This window comes from Bombina bombina, chromosome 3, assembly GCF_027579735.1.
Source record: "Bombina bombina isolate aBomBom1 chromosome 3, aBomBom1.pri, whole genome shotgun sequence".
In the NCBI taxonomy this organism is placed as follows: Eukaryota; Metazoa; Chordata; class Amphibia; order Anura; family Bombinatoridae; genus Bombina; species Bombina bombina.
In genome coordinates this window covers 1129989707-1130008139 of record NC_069501.1, presented here as the reverse complement: position 1 = coordinate 1130008139, position 18433 = coordinate 1129989707, and the positions used below count along the sequence as shown (strand labels likewise).

Here is an 18433-nt window from a genome sequence, read left to right as displayed (position 1 = left end):
TATTGGGATAAGGCAAACTCAGAAAGGGAAATGAGATGCAAACTGGGCATTAAAGTGGAATCCATTTAGGTGGTTGAATGTTATGGCAGTTTGTGTCGATGTCACATATTATAGTACCATTGAAACTGCTGATAATTGTGTGCTGCAGAAAAAAAAGTCAGCCTATTCCAGCTTTACAGTGAGCCTGTGCCTTAGAACAACTACCTTTGGAGACGTGTGAGGTTATATCAAGCATCAGAGACTTGGGACCTAGTGCTGCTATCGATGAATAGTCTCTGCGGCTCAAGAAGATGCCAATCCTTTGTGACCTCCTTTTTGTATATCCTCACATTTCTATGGCGCTGTGATGGGTCTTTTCCAGGGTAATCTCTAACTCTGTTGAGCTTGGCGCAGGCAATAAGCTGCCATCCTGTGTTTGGCTCCCTTCCAGACTGGCTTTGTGGGTTACTCTGTCAGCTTCTGAGAGAGACGAGTGCCGCTGCCTCTCCACGCCTCGCCACTGTGGTAGGTCTAAACCGACCTCTGCTTGTTGTGGGGGCCTCTTCATAGTCGTCACCTTGCACGAAGAATCTGTGTCTCCCTTCTTGTCGCCAACCTCTTTAACCCCTTAACGACCGACGACGTATGCCATACGTCCTCAAAAAAAAAGCGGATAAAATAAAAAAAAAAAGCCCAAATAGCTCCCCCCCCTCCACCTTCACTAGGCATCCAAGATGGCGATGCCCAGTGCATCATGGGGCCTCTGGGGGTGTCCCTAGCCTGCATCATCATAGGGGCAAGCTAGGGTCACCCAATCTGAGCCTCCCACCCTAAAAAAAATAATAATAATAAAATACCCCATTTGTCTGATCATGTCAATATTTGTAAATATTGACTATGATCAGTGTGGATCTCCCTCCCTCTCCTCACTTGCCATTTTGTTGGAGAGAGAGAGAGAGACCTGTATTTAGCAGAGAGAGAGATTTATTTCTTTTATTTGTTAAAAAATATAGAACCAAAGGCTCTTTTCAGAGACATTAACCCCTAGCTTGCCAGTGATCACTATATATCACTGGCAGTAGCATAGGTGCACTTTTTTTTTGCTGCATTTTGCTGTCTGTACATTTTTTTAGGGGTTAATTTTGTTGTTGTAATTTTTTAAAAACCCAAAGGCTCTTTTCAGAAACATTTAGTTAATTTAATTTAATTTTCAGAGCCATTAACCCCTAGCTTGCCAGTGATCGCTATAAATCACTGGCAGTTGCATAGCTGTACTTTTTTGCTGTCTGTGCATTTTTTTAAGGGTTAATTTTGTTGTTGTAATTTTTTAAAAACCCAAAGGCTCTTTTCAGAAACATTTAGTTAATTTAATTTAATTTTCAGAGCCATTAACCCCTAGCTTGCCAGTGATCGCTATAAATCACTGGCAGTTGCATAACTGTACTTTTTTGCTGTCTGTGCATTTTTTTAGGGGTTAAATTTGTTGTTGTAATTTTTTAAAAACCCAAAGGCTCTTTTCAGAAACATTTAGTTAATTTAATTTTCAGAGCCATTAACCCCTAGCTTGCCAGTGATCGCTATAAATCACTGGCAGTTGCATAGCTGTACTTTTTTGCTGTCTGTGCATTTTTTTAGGGGTTAATTTTGTTGTTGTAATTTTTTAAAAACCCAAAGGCTCTTTTCAGAAACATTTAGTTAATTTAATTTAATTTTCAGAGCCATTAACCCCTAGCTTGCCAGTGATCGCTATAAATCACTGGCAGTTGCATAGCTGTACTTTTTTGCTGTCTGTGCATTTTTTTTAGGGGTTAATTTTGTTGTTGTAATTTTTTAAAAACCCAAAGGCTCTTTTCAGAAACATTTAGTTAATTTAATTTAATTTTCAGAGCCATTAACCCCTAGCTTGCCAGTGATCGCTATAAATCACTGGCAGTTGCATAGCTGTACTTTTTTGCTGTCTGTGCATTTTTTTAGGGGTTAATTTTGTTGTTGTAATTTTTTAAAAACCCAAAGGCTCTTTTCAGAAACATTTAGTTAATTTAATTTAATTTTCAGAGCCATTAACCCCTAGCTTGCCAGTGATCGCTATAAATCACTGGCAGTAGCATAGCTGTACTTTTTTGCTAGTTAATTTAGTTAATTAATTTAGTTAATTTAATTTTTTTTAGTAATTGTTTTCTGTGACAGATACAAAAATGTCACAGAAAAGATATAGTGCTGAGGAGGCGTATGCCATCCTTGCGTCAGAGTCAGATGCCTCTATTTCTGACTCAGACCCCAATTTTGACCCTGCCATGTGCTCAGATACATCACTAGATGCAGTCTCAACTGATAGTGATGTATCTGTGGCTGCTAGCCCCCCTGCCAGCCCCCCTGCTACCCCCCCTGCCAGCCCCCCTGCCAGAAGGAGGCGTGTTGCTGCCATTGCTGCTGAAGAGTGGGTAACGCCTCATCTCCAGAGGCCAGATATCCCACCCTTCACAGCAAATGCTGGCATAAATATAGATGTGGCAGGTTTTAGCCCCCAGCAGTTTCTGGAAGTGTTTATGGGCGATGATATATTGGGGAACATTGTCGCCCAAACTAATTTATATGCCCATCAGTTCCGTGCTGCAAAGCCTGGAACATATTTGGCAAAGCAGCAATGGGCCCCCATCAATGTGCCAGAATTCAAAAAATTCTGGGCATTGACTATGCTAATGGGCATCATAAAGAAACCCTCCATTCGCTCCTACTGGAGTAGTAGCCCCATCTGCTCTACCCCCATTTTCTCCCAGACTATGTAGAGGAAGAGGTATGGAATGATTCTGCATTTCATGCACTTCAGCGACAACAGCCTGTGCCCCCCTAGGGAGCATCCCCAATTTGACAGGCTGTATAAAATCCGCCCCCTGATAACCCACTTTTCTGCCAGGTTTGCAGAGGCTTATACACCTGGAAGGAATATATGCGTTGATGAATCCCTAATGAAGTATAAGGGAAGGCTGGGATTCAAGCAGTATATTCCTTCCAAACGCTCCAGATATGGGGTAAAGGTGTATAAGCTCTGTGACAGCGAGACTGGGTATACTCAGGCCTTCCGGGTGTATGAGGGAAAGGATAGCCACCTTGACCCTCCAGGTTGCCCAGAACATATGGGAACCACTGGCAAGATTGTCTGGGACCTGATATTACCCCTAATGAACAAAGGGTATCACTTGTACTTAGACAATTTTTATACAAGTGTCCTTTTGTTCAAGCTACTGTATTGCTTTGATACAGTAGCTTGCGGTACAATTAAAAAGAACCGCGCAGGTTTCCCAGGACAACTTGTAGGCACCCGGCTACGAAGGGGGGAGACCTCAGCTCTGCGCCAAGAGGAGCTGTTGGCACTGAAGTACAGAGACAAGAAGGATGTATACCTTCTTACCACCATCCACACAGAGAGGACGGTGGCGGTTTCTGTACGTGGCAGAGCTGAGATCATAAGGAAGCCAGTGTGCATCAAGTCTTATAACCGGCATATGGGTGGGGTTGATCTGGCTGATCAGCTGCTGCAGCCCTACCTAATTATGCGGAAGACAAGGGCCTGGTACAAAAAGGTTGCAATTTACCTAATGCAGATTGCAACCCACAACGCTTTTTGTTGTTCAAAAAAGCAAACCCCAGAGTTAAAAAAACTTTTTTACAGTTTCAGCTCCAGATTATTACTGGGATTTTGTACCATGATGCACCTGCTCCCCGGGCAGTGATGGGAGAGAGCAGAGTTGGGGCTACTCATTTTATTTTTAAAATCCCCCCTACTGCTGCAAAGCAGAAACCACAAAAAAAATGCAGAGTCTGTACCAAGAGGGGGAAGAGAAGGGACACCATATATCACTGTCCTGATTGCCCTGGACAGCCTGCACTATGCATTGGGGACTGCTTCAAGCGGTACCATACAATGGTCAATTTTTAAAAAAATAAATACATTTGGTGTTATATATATATATTTTTTTTTGGTTATGTTTACTGTTAGATGGGTTTTTTTTTTTTTTTTTACTTTTACTGTGCCAGATTTTTACATTTCACTACTCTATTTTTTTCTAAAATTGGGCCTGTTTTTTTTTTTTACCAAAACCCCTGTCAAACCTATGCATGGGGGACATAGGTGTTCTCAGGGTGCCTTTCAAAAAACAACATGAAGTATGTTTTTGTAATAACTTACAACAGTCTTTCCTAAATCATAGTCAAAAAGCAATGTGTCTGTAAAAATGAAAATTGAAAAATTATCACCATACACTTTCTCCAATTTTTTGGGCTAAAACGGTTGCTTCAAAGGCATCAAAGCACACCATATACAATACCTTGGGGTGTCAACATTTAAAAAATATACACTTTCATGGCAATAAATAAAAGTGGGGTATGCGATAGGCCACAAACTAAAGATAGGCCTATCAGAAGAAATACTCTCATTGTTAATAACTAAAATCACAAGTCATAAAATTGTAACATAACCTTCCCAAAATCCTGGCAAACCTATGCATGGGGGGCATAAGTGTACTCAGGGTGCCTTGCAGAAAACAACCTGAAGTATTCTTTTGCAATAACTTACAACAGTCTCTCCTAAATCATAGTCAAAAAGCAATGTGTCTGTAAAAATTAAAATTGAAAAATAACCACCATACACTTTCTCCAATTTTTTGGGCTAAAACGGTTGCTTCAAAGGCATCAAAGCACACCATATACAATACCTTGGGGTGTCAACTTTTCAAATATATGCACATTCATGGAAAACAAATAAATTGGGGTATGTTAAAAGACCCCCCAAAAAGACGATAGGCAAAGAAAATATGTTAAATGTGAAAAAAAATCACAAACGCATGTCAGACATTTGGCATTGCACCCCCCAAACAAGCCACCAAACCTATGCATAGGTGGTATCACTGAACTGAGGAGATGTTGGTGACCACATATTGGTGTCTTCTTTGGTAGTAACACATAACAGGAGCTGTGAATCCATGCCTAAAGTACAATGTATGTGAACAATAACACAAAAATATGAATGCCCAATAGTTTGACAAAGACTAGTGGTTAAATTAGTGCATGGAAAGTGTTAAAATACCTGCATTTGAAATACCCTAGGAAGTCTACTTTTCAAAAATATATTGTTTGATTGAGGTAAATTACATTGGCCGGCTTCAGAAATGTCTTAAATAGGACATGGGTGCATGGGATGTGAAAATTCAAAGTGGAAAAAATGGAATGGGCTTCCTGAAAATAAGGCCTTTTAGCCCCCAGAGAACCCAACACACCTATACATGGGTGGTATCACTGTACTCAGGAGATGTTGTTGAACACATATTGAGGTGTTTTTTGGCAGTAACACATAACAGGAACTGAAAATACATGCCTAAAGTACAATGTGTGTGAAAAATAACACAAAAAAATGACTACCCAAAAGTTTGACAAAGACTAGTGGTTGAATTAGTGCATGGAAAGTGTTAAAATACCAGCATTTGAAATACCCTAGGGTGTCTACTTTTCAAAAATATATGGTTTGATGGGGGTAAATTCCATTGGCCAGCTTCAGAAATGTCCCAAATAGGACATGGGTGCATGATGACCGATGTGAAAATTCCAAGTTGAAAAACTGGAATGCGCTACCTAAAAAACATAATTTATGCTTACCTGATAAATTCCTTTCTTCTGTAGTGTGATCAGTCCACGGGTCATCATTACTTCTGGGATATTAACTGCTCCCCTACAGGAAGTGCAAGAGGATTCACCCAGCAGAGCTGCATATAGCTCCTCCCCTCTACGTCACTCCCAGTCATTCGACCAAGGACCAACGAGAAAGGAAAAGCCAAGGGTGAAGTGGTGACTGGAGTATAAATTAAAAAATATTTACCTGCCTTAAAAACAGGGCGGGCCGTGGACTGATCACACTACAGAAGAAAGGAATTTATCAGGTAAGCATAAATTATGTTTTCTTCTGTTAAGTGTGATCAGTCCACGGGTCATCATTACTTCTGGGATACCAATACCAAAGCAAAAGTACACGGATGACGGGAGGGATAGGCAGACTCTTTATACAGAAGGAACCACTGCCTGAAGAACCTTTCTCCCAAAAATAGCCTCCGATGAAGCAAAGGTGTCAAATTTGTAAAATTTGGAAAAAGTATGAAGCGAAGACCAAGTTGCAGCCTTGCAAATCTGTTCAACAGAGGCCTCATTCTTGAAGGCCCAAGTGGAAGCCACAGCTCTAGTAGAATGAGCTGTAATTCTTTCAGGGGGCTGCTGTCCAGCAGTCTCATAAGCTAAACGAATTATGCTACGAAGCCAAAAAGAAAGAGAGGTAGCGGAAGCTTTTTTACCTCTCCTCTGCCCAGAGTAAATGACAAACAGAGAAGACGTTTGTCGGAATTCCTTAGTTGCCTGCAAGTAAAATTTTAGAGCCCGGACTACATCCAGGTTGTGCAGTAGACGTTCCTTCTTTGAAGAAGGATTTGGGCATAAAGAAGGAACAACAATCTCTTGATTGATATTCCTGTTAGTAACTACCTTAGGTAAGAACCCAGGTTTAGTACGCAGGACTACCTTATCCGAATGAAATATCAAATAAGGAGAATCACAATGTAAGGCTGATAATTCAGAGACTCTTCGAGCCGAGGAAATAGCCATTAAAAATAGAACTTTCCAAGATAACAACTTTATATCAATGGAATGAAGGGGTTCAAACGGAACGCCCTGTAAAACATTAAGAACAAGGTTTAAACTCCATGGTGGAGCAACAGTTTTAAACACAGGCTTAATCCTGGCCAAAGCCTGACAAAAAGCCTGGACGTCAGGAACTTCTGACAGACGTTTGTGTAACAGAATGGACAGAGCTGAGATCTGTCCCTTTAATGAACTAGCAGATAAACCCTTTTCTAAACCTTCTTGTAGAAAAGACAATATCCTAGGAATCCTAACCTTACTCCAAGAGTAACCTTTGGATTCACACCAATGTAGGTATTTACGCCATATCTTATGGTAAATCTTTCTGGTAACAGGTTTCCTAGTCTGTATTAAGGTACTAATAACTGACTCAGAAAACCCACGTCTTGATAAAATTAAGCGTTCAATTTCCAAGCAGTCAGCTTCAGAGAAGTTAGATTTTGATGTTTGAAGGGACCCTGTATCAGAAGGTCCTGTTTCAGAGGTAGAGACCAAGGCGGACAGGATGACATGTCCACCAGGTCTGCATACCAAGTCCTGCGTGGCCACGCAGGTGCTATTAGAATCACTGATGCTCTCTCTTGTTTGATTCTGGCTATCAATCGAGGAAGCAACGGGAAGGGTGGAAACACGTAAGCCATCCTGAAGTCCCAAGGTGCTGTCAGAGCATCTATCAGGACTGCTCCTGGATCCCTGGATCTGGACCCGTAACGAGGAAGCTTGGCGTTCTGTCGAGACGCCATGAGATCTATCTCTGGTTTGCCCCAACGTCGAAGTATTTGGGCAAAGACCTCCGGATGAAGTTCCCACTCCCCCGGATGAAAAGTCTGACGACTTAAGAAATCCGCCTCCCAGTTCTCCACTCCCGGGATGTGGATTGCTGACAGGTGGCAAGAGTGAGACTCTGCCCAGCGAATTATCTTTGATACTTCCATCATTGCTAGGGAGCTTCTTGTCCCTCCCTGATGGTTGATGTAAGCTACAGTCGTGATGTTGTCCGACTGAAACCTGATGAACCCCCGAGTTGTCAACTGGGGCCAAGCCAGGAGGGCATTGAGAACTGCTCTCAATTCCAGAATGTTTATTGGCAGGAGACTCTCCTCCTGACTCCATAGTCCCTGAGCCTTCAGGGAATTCCAGACGGCACCCCAACCTAGAAGGCTGGCGTCTGTTGTTACAATTGTCCAGTCTGGTCTGCTGAATGGCATCCCCCTGGACAGGTGTGGCCGAGAAAGCCACCATAGAAGAGAATTTCTGGTCTCTTGATCCAGATTCAGAGAAGGGGATAAGTCTGAGTAATCCCCATTCCACTGACCTAGCATGCACAGTTGCAGTGGTCTGAGGTGTAAGCGTGCAAAGGGTACCATGTCCATTGCCGCTACCATTAAGCCGATTACCTCCATACATTGAGCCACTGACGGGTGTTGAATGGAATGAAGAGTGCGGCAAGCACTTTGAAGTCTTGATAGCCTGTCCTCTGTCAGGTAAATCTTCATTTCTACAGAATCTATAAGAGTCCCCAGGAAGGGAACTCTTGTGAGTGGAACGAGTGAACTTTTCTTTTCGTTCACCTTCCATCCATGTGACCTTAGAAATGCCAGCACTAACTCTGTATGAGATTTGGCAGTTTGAAAGCTTGAAGCTTGAATCAGAATGTCGTCTAGGTATGGAGCTACCGAGATTCCCCGCGGTCTTAGTACCGCCAGAAGAGCACCCAGAACCTTTGTGAAGATTCTTGGCGCTGTAGCCAATCCGAATGGAAGAGCCACAAACTGGTAATGCCTGTCTAGGAAGGCAAACCTTAGGTACCGGTAATGATCTTTGTGAATCGGTATGTGCAGGTAAGCATCCTTTAAATCTACAGTGGTCATGTACTGACCCTCTTGGATCATAGGTAAAATTGTCCGAATAGTCTCCATCTTGAACGATGGAACTCTTAGGAATTTGTTTAGGATCTTTAAGTCCAGGATTGGTCTGAAAGTTCCCTCTTTTTTGGGAACCACAAACAGATTTGAGTAAAACCCCTGTCCCTGTTCCGATCGTGGAACTGGATGGATTACTCCCATTAACAAGAGCTCTTGTACGCAGCGTAGAAAAGCCTCTTTCTTTGTCTGGATTGTTGACAATCTTGACAGATGAAATCTCTCTCTTGGAGGAGAGTATTTGAAGTCCAGAAGGTATCCCTGAGATATTATCTCTAGCGCCCAGGGATCCTGAACATCTCTTGCCCAAGCCTGGGCGAAGAGAGAAAGTCTGCCCCCCACTAGATCCGATCCCGGATCGGGGGCCCTCAATTCATGCTGTTTTGGGGGCAGCAGCAGGTTTCCTAGTCTGCTTGCCCTTGTTCCAGGACTGGTTAGGTTTCCAGCCTTGTCTGTAGCGAGCAACAGCTCCTTCCTGTTTTGGTGCAGAGGAAGTTGATGCTGCTCCTGCTTTGAAATTACGAAAGGAACGAAAACTAGACTGTCTAGTCTTGGCTTTGGCTTTGTCCTGAGGCAGGGCATGGCCTTTACCTCCTGTAATGTCAGCGATAATCTCTTTCAACCCGGGCCCGAATAAGGTCTGCCCTTTGAAAGGTATATTAAGCAATTTAGACTTAGAAGTAACATCAGCTGACCAGGATTTTAGCCACAGCGCCCTGCGTGCCTGAATGGCGAATCCTGAATTCTTCGCCGTAAGTTTAGTAAGATGTACTACGGCCTCCGAAATGAATGAATTAGCTAGTTTAAGGACTCTAAGCCTGTCCGTAATGTCGTCCAGAGTAGCTGAACCAATGTTCTCTTCCAGAGACTCAATCCAGAATGCCGCTGCAGCCGTGATCGGCGCAATGCATGCAAGGGGTTGCAATATAAAACCTTGTTGAACAAACATTTTCTTAAGGTAACCCTCTAACTTTTTATCCATTGGATCTGAAACAGCACAGCTATCCTCCACCGGGATAGTGGTACGCTTAGCTAAAGTAGAAACTGCTCCCTCCACCTTAGGGACCGTTTGCCATAAGTCCCTTGTGGTGGCGTCTATTGGAAACATTTTTCTAAATATCGGAGGGGGTGAGAACGGCACACCGGGTCTATCCCACTCCTTAGTAACAATTTCAGTAAGTCTCTTAGGTATAGGAAAAACCTCAGTACTCGTCGGTACCGCAAAATATTTATCCAACCTACACATTTTCTCTGGTATTGCAACTGTGTTACAATCATTCAGAGCCGCTAACACCTCCCCTAGTAATACACGGAGGTTTTCCAGTTTAAATTTAAAATTTGAAATATCTGAATCCAGTCTGTTTGGATCAGAACCGTCACCCACAGAATGAAGTTCTCCGTCCTCATGTTCTGCCACCTGTGACGCAGTGTCTGACATGGCCCTAATATTATCAGCGCACTCTGTTCTCACCCCAGAGTGATCACGCTTACCTTTTAGTTCTGGTAATTTAGCCAAAACTTCAGTCATAACAGTAGCCATATCCTGTAATGTGATTTGTAATGGCCGCCCAGATGTACTCGGCGCTACAATATCACGCACCTCCCTCTGAGCGGGAGATGTAGGTACTGACACGTGAGGCGAGTTAGTCGGCATAACTCTCCCCTCGTTGTTTGGTGAAATTTGTTCAATTTGTACAGATTGATTTTTATTTAAAGTAGCATCAATACAGATAGTACATAAATTTCTATTGGGCTCCACTTTGGCATTGCAACAAATGACACAGGTATCATCTTCTGAATCAGACATGTTTAACACACTAGCAAATAAACTTGCAACTTGGAATATAATTCAAATAGAATAATATTAAAACGTACTGTGCCTTTAAGAAGCACAGAAGATCTATGACAGTTAAAAATTAATAAATTGAAACAGTTATAGCCTCAATCCTTGTAAACAACACAACTTTAGCAAAGGTTTAATCCCATTAGCAAAGATAACAATTTCTGAAAGCAGGAAACAAATTACAGAATAAAAGTTTTTATTTCAGTCAAACTATAATTCTCACAGCTCTGCTGAGAGAAATTACCTCCCTCAAAATAAGTTTTGAAGACCCCTGAGCTCTGTAGAGATGAACCAGATCATGCAGGGAATACAATGAGTTGCTGACTGAAATATTTGATGCATAGTAAAAGCGCCCCTCCCCCACACACACAGCAGTGAGGGAGAACAGAAACTGACAGAAAAAACAGATTTAAGCAACTGCCAAGTGGAAAAATGGTGCCCAAACATTTATTCACTCAGTACCTCAGCAAATGAAAACGATTTTACATTCCAGCAAAAACGTTAAACATAATCTCTAGTTATTAAACAGCTTTATGTCTTTCTTACAGTGTAATTCTAGTGAAGTACCATTCTCCCAGAATACTGAAGTGTAAAGTATACATACATGACATTATATCGGTATGGCAGGATTTTCTCATCAATTCCATTGTCAGAAAATAAAAACTGCTACATACCTCTATGCAGATTCATCTGCCCGCTGTCCCCTGATCTGAAGTTTACCTCACTCCTCAGATGGCCGAGAACAGCAATATGATCTTAACTACTCCGGCTAAAATCATAGCAAAACTCTGGTAGATTCTTCCTCAAACTCTGCCAGAGAGGTAATAACACACTCCGGTGCTATTTTAAAATAACAAACTTTTGATTGAAGATATAAAACTAAGTATAATCACCATAGTCCTCTCACACGACCTATCTAGTTGCTGGGTGCAAGAGAATGACTGGGAGTGACGTAGAGGGGAGGAGCTATATGCAGCTCTGCTGGGTGAATCCTCTTGCACTTCCTGTAGGGGAGCAGTTAATATCCCAGAAGTAATGATGACCCGTGGACTGATCACACTTAACAGAAGAAATAAGGCTATTTAGCCCCCAGAGAACCCGACACACCTATACATAGGTGGTATCACTGTACTCGGGAGATGTTGTTGAACACATATTGAGGTGGTTTTTGGCAGTAACACATAACAGGAACTGAAAATACATGCCTAAAGTACAATGTGTGTGAAAAATAACACAAAAAAATGACTACCCAAAAGTTTGACAAAGACTAGTGGTTGAATTAGTGCATGGAAAGTGTTAAAATACCAGCATTTGAAATACCCTAGGGTGTCTACTTTTCAAAAATATATGGTTTGATGGGGGTAAATTCCATTGGCCAGCTTCAGAAATGTCCCAAATAGGACATGGGTGCATGATGACCGATGTGAAAATTCCAAGTTGAAAAACTGGAATGCGCTACCTAAAAATAAGGCCTTTTAGCCCCCAGAGAACCCGACACACCTATACATGGGTGGTATCACTGTACTCAGGAGATGTTGTTGAACACATATTGAGGTGTTTTTTGGCAGTAACACATAACAGGAACTGAAAATACATGCCTAAAGTACAATGTGTGTGAAAAATAACACAAAAAAATGACTACCCAAAAGTTTGACAAAGACTAGTGGTTGAATTAGTGCATGGAAAGTGTTAAAATACCAGCATTTGAAATACCCTAGGGTGTCTACTTTTCAAAAATATATGGTTTGATGGGGGTAAATTCCATTGGCCAGCTTCAGAAATGTCCCAAATAGGACATGGGTGCATGATGACCGATGTGAAAATTCCAAGTTGAAAAACTGGAATGCGCTACCTAAAAATATGGCCATTTAGCCCCCAGAGAACCCGACACACCTATACATAGGTGGTATCACTGTACTCAGGAGATGTTGTTGAACACATATTGAGGTGTTTTTTGGCAGTAACACATAACAGGAACTGAAAATCCATGCATAAAATACAATGTGTGTGAAAAATAACACAAAAAAATAACTACCCTAAAGTTTGACAAAGACTAGTGGTTGAATTAGTGCATGGAAAGTGTTAAAATACCAGCATTTTAAATACCCTAGGGTGTCTACTTTTCAAAAATATATGGTTTGATGGGGGTAAATTCCATTGGCCAGCTTCAGAAATGTCCCAAACAGGACATGGGTGCATGATGACCGATGTGAAAATTCCAAGTTGAAAAACTGGAATGCGCTACCTAAAAATAAGGCCTTTTAGCCCACAGAGAACCCGACACACCTATACATGGGTGGTATCACTGTACCCAGGAGATGCTACTGAAGACATATTAGGGTGTTATTTGGCAGTAACCCTTACCATTTTATCAGTAAATGTATTCTTAAATTGCTATTTGTCAAAAAATCAAATTATTTTTTTTCCCCCCCAAACTTTGGCATAGATTGGTGGTAAAATGGTTGCATGAAAAAAGTCAAAATACCCCAAGTTTAATACCTTAGGTTGTCTTCTTTTAAAAAATATATACATTTGAAGGGTTATTCAGGGATTCCTGACAGATATTGGTGTTACAATGTAACTATCGCCAATTTTGAAAAAACATGGTTTTGAAATAGCAAAGTGCTACTTGTACTTATTGCCCTATAACTTGCAAAAAAAGCAAAGAACATGTAAACATTGGGTATTTCTAAACTCAAGACAAAATTTAGAAACTGTTTAGCATTGGTATTTTATGGTGGTTGTAGATGTGTTAGAGATTTTGGGGCTCAAAGTTAGAAAAAGTGTGTGTTTTTTCATTTTTTCCTAATATTTTATAATTTTTTTATAGTAAATTATAAGATATGATGAAAATAATGGTATCTTTAGAAAGTCCATTTAATGGCGAGAAAAACGGTATATAATATGTGTGGGTACAGTAAATGAGTAAGAGGAAAATAACAGTTAAACACAAACATCGCAGAAATGCAAAAATAGCCTTGGTCCCAGATGGTCAACAAATTGAAAAGTGGTCTGGTCACTAAGTAGTTAAACATGGCCTACTTTTCCAGTTCCCTAGTTGTTAGGAGGTAAGGACAGGACTTTTTCTATTTTCACCTCTAAGGTTTCTAGAGTCTCCTTCCTGTCAGGGCATACACCGGCATCCACCCATGCGATCGCTATAGCTTTCTCAAGGAGTGTGGAGTAATCACAAAATACAGATTCTAGTACCTCAAGTAGCCCCATTTCAAAGTCGCTACAGTTTGTGTCAATGTAGGAAAGTTTAGGTAGGTTTAGTCGTTGCAGCCGGATCGTTTGGTGTGGTGATAAGTAGATGTCAGTCTCAGACAAGGCCGCAGATGTACACTTTTTACCTCTGTAAATGCTGAGAAAATCACATATGATTATCTCTAGATGATCAAGTCTCATTATGGAAGTTTTGTAACAGTAAATAAAGCTTAGATGGCTTAATTCTTAAGCTGTAGATAGCTGTAATATCAGCTCAGCGCTAGAGCTCCTAAAATGAGCGTCCATCTTGCATGCTGCCCGGAAGCGCCCCCCCCCCCCCCTTTTTGTGTTATTTTAATATCAAAACTTTTTTCTTAGAATATCCATGGATGTTTGCAACCCATTTACTAATACAATATCAACTGGATGGAGTTACATCTTAAAATGTGAAGGCTTTATATCTCCAATGTATAGAGGAATTATAAATATAATGTCCAATACATAAATATAAAGATGGTTAATGTAAAGCTATTTAATGGGATGGCATGACTTCAGAACAAGATCTGCTTTTATTAAAATATTTATAAAAATGTCCTAAAATATATTTTTTCAAATATTTATTTACGTTTATTTTCTGCTGATGTTAGCATTATATTATTTTTGAACATCTAGTGCATATGTTTAATTAATACATACCCAAATTTCTCTTTGCTGGGAGTCTATAAACAGTAAGTGAGTAGCAGTGAGGTACAGTGTTCCTGATGCAGATTTGTTGCTAGGACTGAATCGATCCAACAATTTCACCTGCTCCACCTACGAGGATAAAGAGCAAAATACTTAATTAAGGGCTCTAATAAACAGGATGCTTGACAGGCTTGGAAAGCATAATGAGCATTGCTAAGATCCAAGTTGCCTCTTAGTGGTGCTAAAGAGCCATTAATCAGTTTACTAGCTTTACTGAAATGTTTTTGCTAGTTTCCAGTAATCGTATTGAATCAGCCACAAAAGGAAATGCAATGCAATACAGAGATGACAACATCTGCCTCCTGGCCTATTTAGAAAGCAGAGGTTTCTCTCTGCAGAACTAGCAGCAATGAAATAACACCATTCAGCAAAGCTACAAACAAACAGGATCACATAAAATAAACTTGAGTCTGCACAGAGTAAACTACATCATTTTTATTATCATTTATTTGTATAGTGCCGCAAAATTCCGTAGCACTGGGTACATAAATAGGTGTATACAATGACAAAGATCCTTTTGGACTCTTCTCCAAACAATAATGTATTAAACATTAAAAAAAAAAAAGTCGACTGGTTCCCCAACCTAGTGCACCTAAAATTGTTTATGGATTTGTTAACCCCTATGTTACATTAGCATTTTAGTAAAGTTACTTAAAGGGACTTTTGAGTTAAAACTAAAATGCACATATATGTATGCCTGCTTACAACAGAAGCTTTTTTGCAATTCTCCTGTACTAACAAAATTCTTCTAGTAAAAGTGGTAGCTTTTATTATACAGGGGCACAAGATGCATGTGATGCAGGTTAATGCAACAGCGTTAATCTTAGTATGTGTACCAAAAAAAATGCAGTCAATTAAAAGATAAATCTGCTCTCCTGCTCATGTGTACATCTAAAGAGAGAGCATAATAGCAGAGTTGTACAGAATTGACTTATTGTGCACATTAGGACGTATTGTTGTTTCTCTGTAATTGGCCGATTTAAATGTCTGATTTCTAACATCAATCACGACCTTTACTTGTTCACATTGGTCAGCTAAAAAACAAAAAGATTTCAAGCTTATACACATTCCTTAATCATATAGACAGGGGCCATATATAGGCTTGAAACTGTTGGTGAGCTGACCCATTTGAACTAATAAAGGTAATTTTTTTAGAAGATTTTAATAGGATGGATTTAATTATTTTGCTATCTTATAAATCTTATCTTATACAGAGCACACCTAAGTGAATGCGCTTTTGTTAAGGGCTGATAGAATGACCAACAACCGCATAGAAAAAATAATGCAGCAAATGAATATTACAAATCAGCCAGTTACACGGATAACAAAAATACCTGTCCTGCTCATTTTGTTTGAAGCTCTATAGATTTTTGCTTTTGAATATTTGGACTCATAGATAATGCCTTAACAAATCTGCTTTAAATAACACCACATTGATCAGGAAGTTACATATCAGTTGAGTTAGACAACAGAACAGGATAGGGATAAATGTACAGAATAAGAGCAAGAAAATATAAATCGGGTACGTCATGTCACTACCCAGCTTGTAAGGTAAGAAAAGAAAATGTGTTGTTAAATATAAAATAGGAAAATATGTCCTACTGTTCCAATATGATCCCATATGATGTACCTTGTAATATGTTAGACATTTCATTCATAGCATTTTTCACTAGGTTTCTCCAAAGACACAAGTGAACTTTTAGAAATAGTGGGGATTCTGTACACCAACAATCACGCACTTTAGGAGGTACAAGATGGAGCCCACAAGCAAGCTAAACTGAATCCTTTCCCGCGCAGTGCCCCCCTAGAGGCAGAAATGCTTATTTCTCTTATTTGAAAATTGCATTGAGAAGTACAGTGTACTTAAATTGTATTCCAGGATTTGCTTGTCTTCAGCTGAGAGAACTTGCAATGATTTGAGACTTTACATAAAGTCTCAGAAGCCTTTCATTAAGGTCTTTGTGTTATATAGTTTGACTACCATATCATAGACATATTATTTTTCATTGTAAAAGAATATATTCCACACTACATATTTTTTTTTCAATTTTCCGGAAAAAAACGGCTTGGGGAAAAAAACGGAAAACAAAATGTTTTTTTCCCCAATTTTTCTGTTTTTTTCCAGGCCTTCCCATCTCTACTCCTAACGCAAAACAGATTATTGGGTTCAAGTCAAGTATTACTTTTCAGGCAGTGAGAACAGCTCAAACTTTTTTATTTTATTTTACTAGTTGAGAAAAGTGAAATAACCATGAGACCCACAAATGAGCCTTGCAGGGTAGCTGAATAGACACTGAGAAATTCACTGCTCTAGTCAAAAAGAATGATCTTCCTGGAGTCATTCTTAAGAAATCGATGACTCCAGACTAGTCATCAGAAGCCATCCGGAAGTATGCCCACAGGCCGAAATATTTAAATGAGATGAGTTTAGAGTCATTCACTGGCTGTTCACGTTTGTGAATTAATCAGTAAGGAAATCTGCTAAACATTCTGAAGTCAACACCCAGAATTGTTTACATTAGCTGATGACTTTACGAGCCCGATGATGTGCAAATTACTTCTAAAGTAGTTTGATGATCATCAAATGACTCCAGGATGGTCTCTAAAGTAATCCTGTTTGACTTGGGTGATCAGCAGCTCACATACAGAGAATACATAATGATATACAAGGAAAATGTCAGGCGTGTGAGGTTGTTTGATTAAACCACATTGATTTGGATATGGTACTGAATAGAGTTTTCAAGGGGTGGACTGATCCCACATCAGGTAGTCTCTGCAGTGGGGAGTAACTGAATAAATCATAGAGAGATACAAGGAGAAATGAGGGACACATGGTGGTCAAATCAATGTTACTTGGAGAGACAGAAATTGTGTGGACAGGGTTATAGAAATACTTTACCTCTAAACCTTCTTCTGTGTGTAGTTAGATGGTGGAATAGTTGCTACTCAGACTACATTAAAAGGGACACTAAACCCTAATTTTTACTTTCATGATTCAGATAGATCAAGGAATTTTAAGCAACTTTCTAATTTACTCCTGTTATCAATTTTTCTTCGTTCTCTTGGTATCTTTAATTGAAAAAGAAGGAATGTAAAGCTTAGAAGTCGGCCCATTTTTGGTTCAGCGCCAATGAGCAAGCGCTACACAGGTGCTGAACCAAAAATGGGTCTGCTTCTAAGCTTACATTCTTTCTTTTTCAAATAAAGCGAACAAAACAAAATTGATAACAGGATTAAATTAGAATGTTGCTTAAAATTGCCTGCTCTATCTGAATCATGAAATAAATAAATTGGGTTTAGTATCCATTTAATATTCTAATGTCTGGCTCTTCAAATATTACATATTTGCAGCCTCTTGCTATAAACTTGCAGCCAATGTATTTGTTCCTTTATTTCCAATTCATTTTTCCTTGCTGGCATAATGCTTCTGTGCCCTTTTTATTACCCTTTACCCTTATTGTCTTTATTTAGCCTTATCTCCTGCCTGCCAGCAGCATTTGTATTTACCTCAGAGCAGCCTCCATTCAAGCTCACTCCTTCAGGCCTCAAAATGCCCCCAGCTCTGCTATGTTATTCAACCTCTCTTATTCTTTTTCACTTTTGCTTTCCATAAGTTTGTCCTAATATACTTAGTTTTAACATAAGTACTGCCGACCCACCATCGTTTTCTCTCTTGTCCCACTAGATGTTCTTATTACATTGCTTACATGTATTATTATTTTGGTTGGCCTGCCAAGGTTTCTCTTACTGACTTGTTTCAGTGCTTAGAATTTCTTTTGTATTTTATTATTCTTTTAATTACAATATTTTATGAGTGCTGTGAAAACAAATATTACTATAATGTGATCATGTGTGCCAGCTTTATCGCTTGTAAAACATTTTAAAATAAAGAATGCATACTTATATAATGTTAAAGGGAAAGTAAAGTCATAATTAAACTTAGATTGATTGGATAGAGTATGACATTTTAAACAACTATCACATTTACTTCCATTATTCATTTTGCTTAGTTCTCTTCATATGCTTTGGAGCGTGCCTTTTTCTATAGCCATCTGGCAGC

At 39.8% G+C, this 18433-nt stretch overlaps 1 protein-coding gene across 1 annotated transcript in view; it reads right to left on the bottom strand.

The window, feature by feature from the left end:
- Nucleotides 1-18433, bottom strand: part of MTMR6 (myotubularin related protein 6) — a 205516-nt gene that overhangs the window by 167773 nt on the left and 19310 nt on the right. The window contains exon 2 of the mRNA XM_053708501.1: nt 14326-14442. Within this exon, the coding sequence (XP_053564476.1) occupies nt 14326-14442 (117 nt within the window). The remainder of the gene's footprint in view (nt 1-14325; nt 14443-18433) is intronic.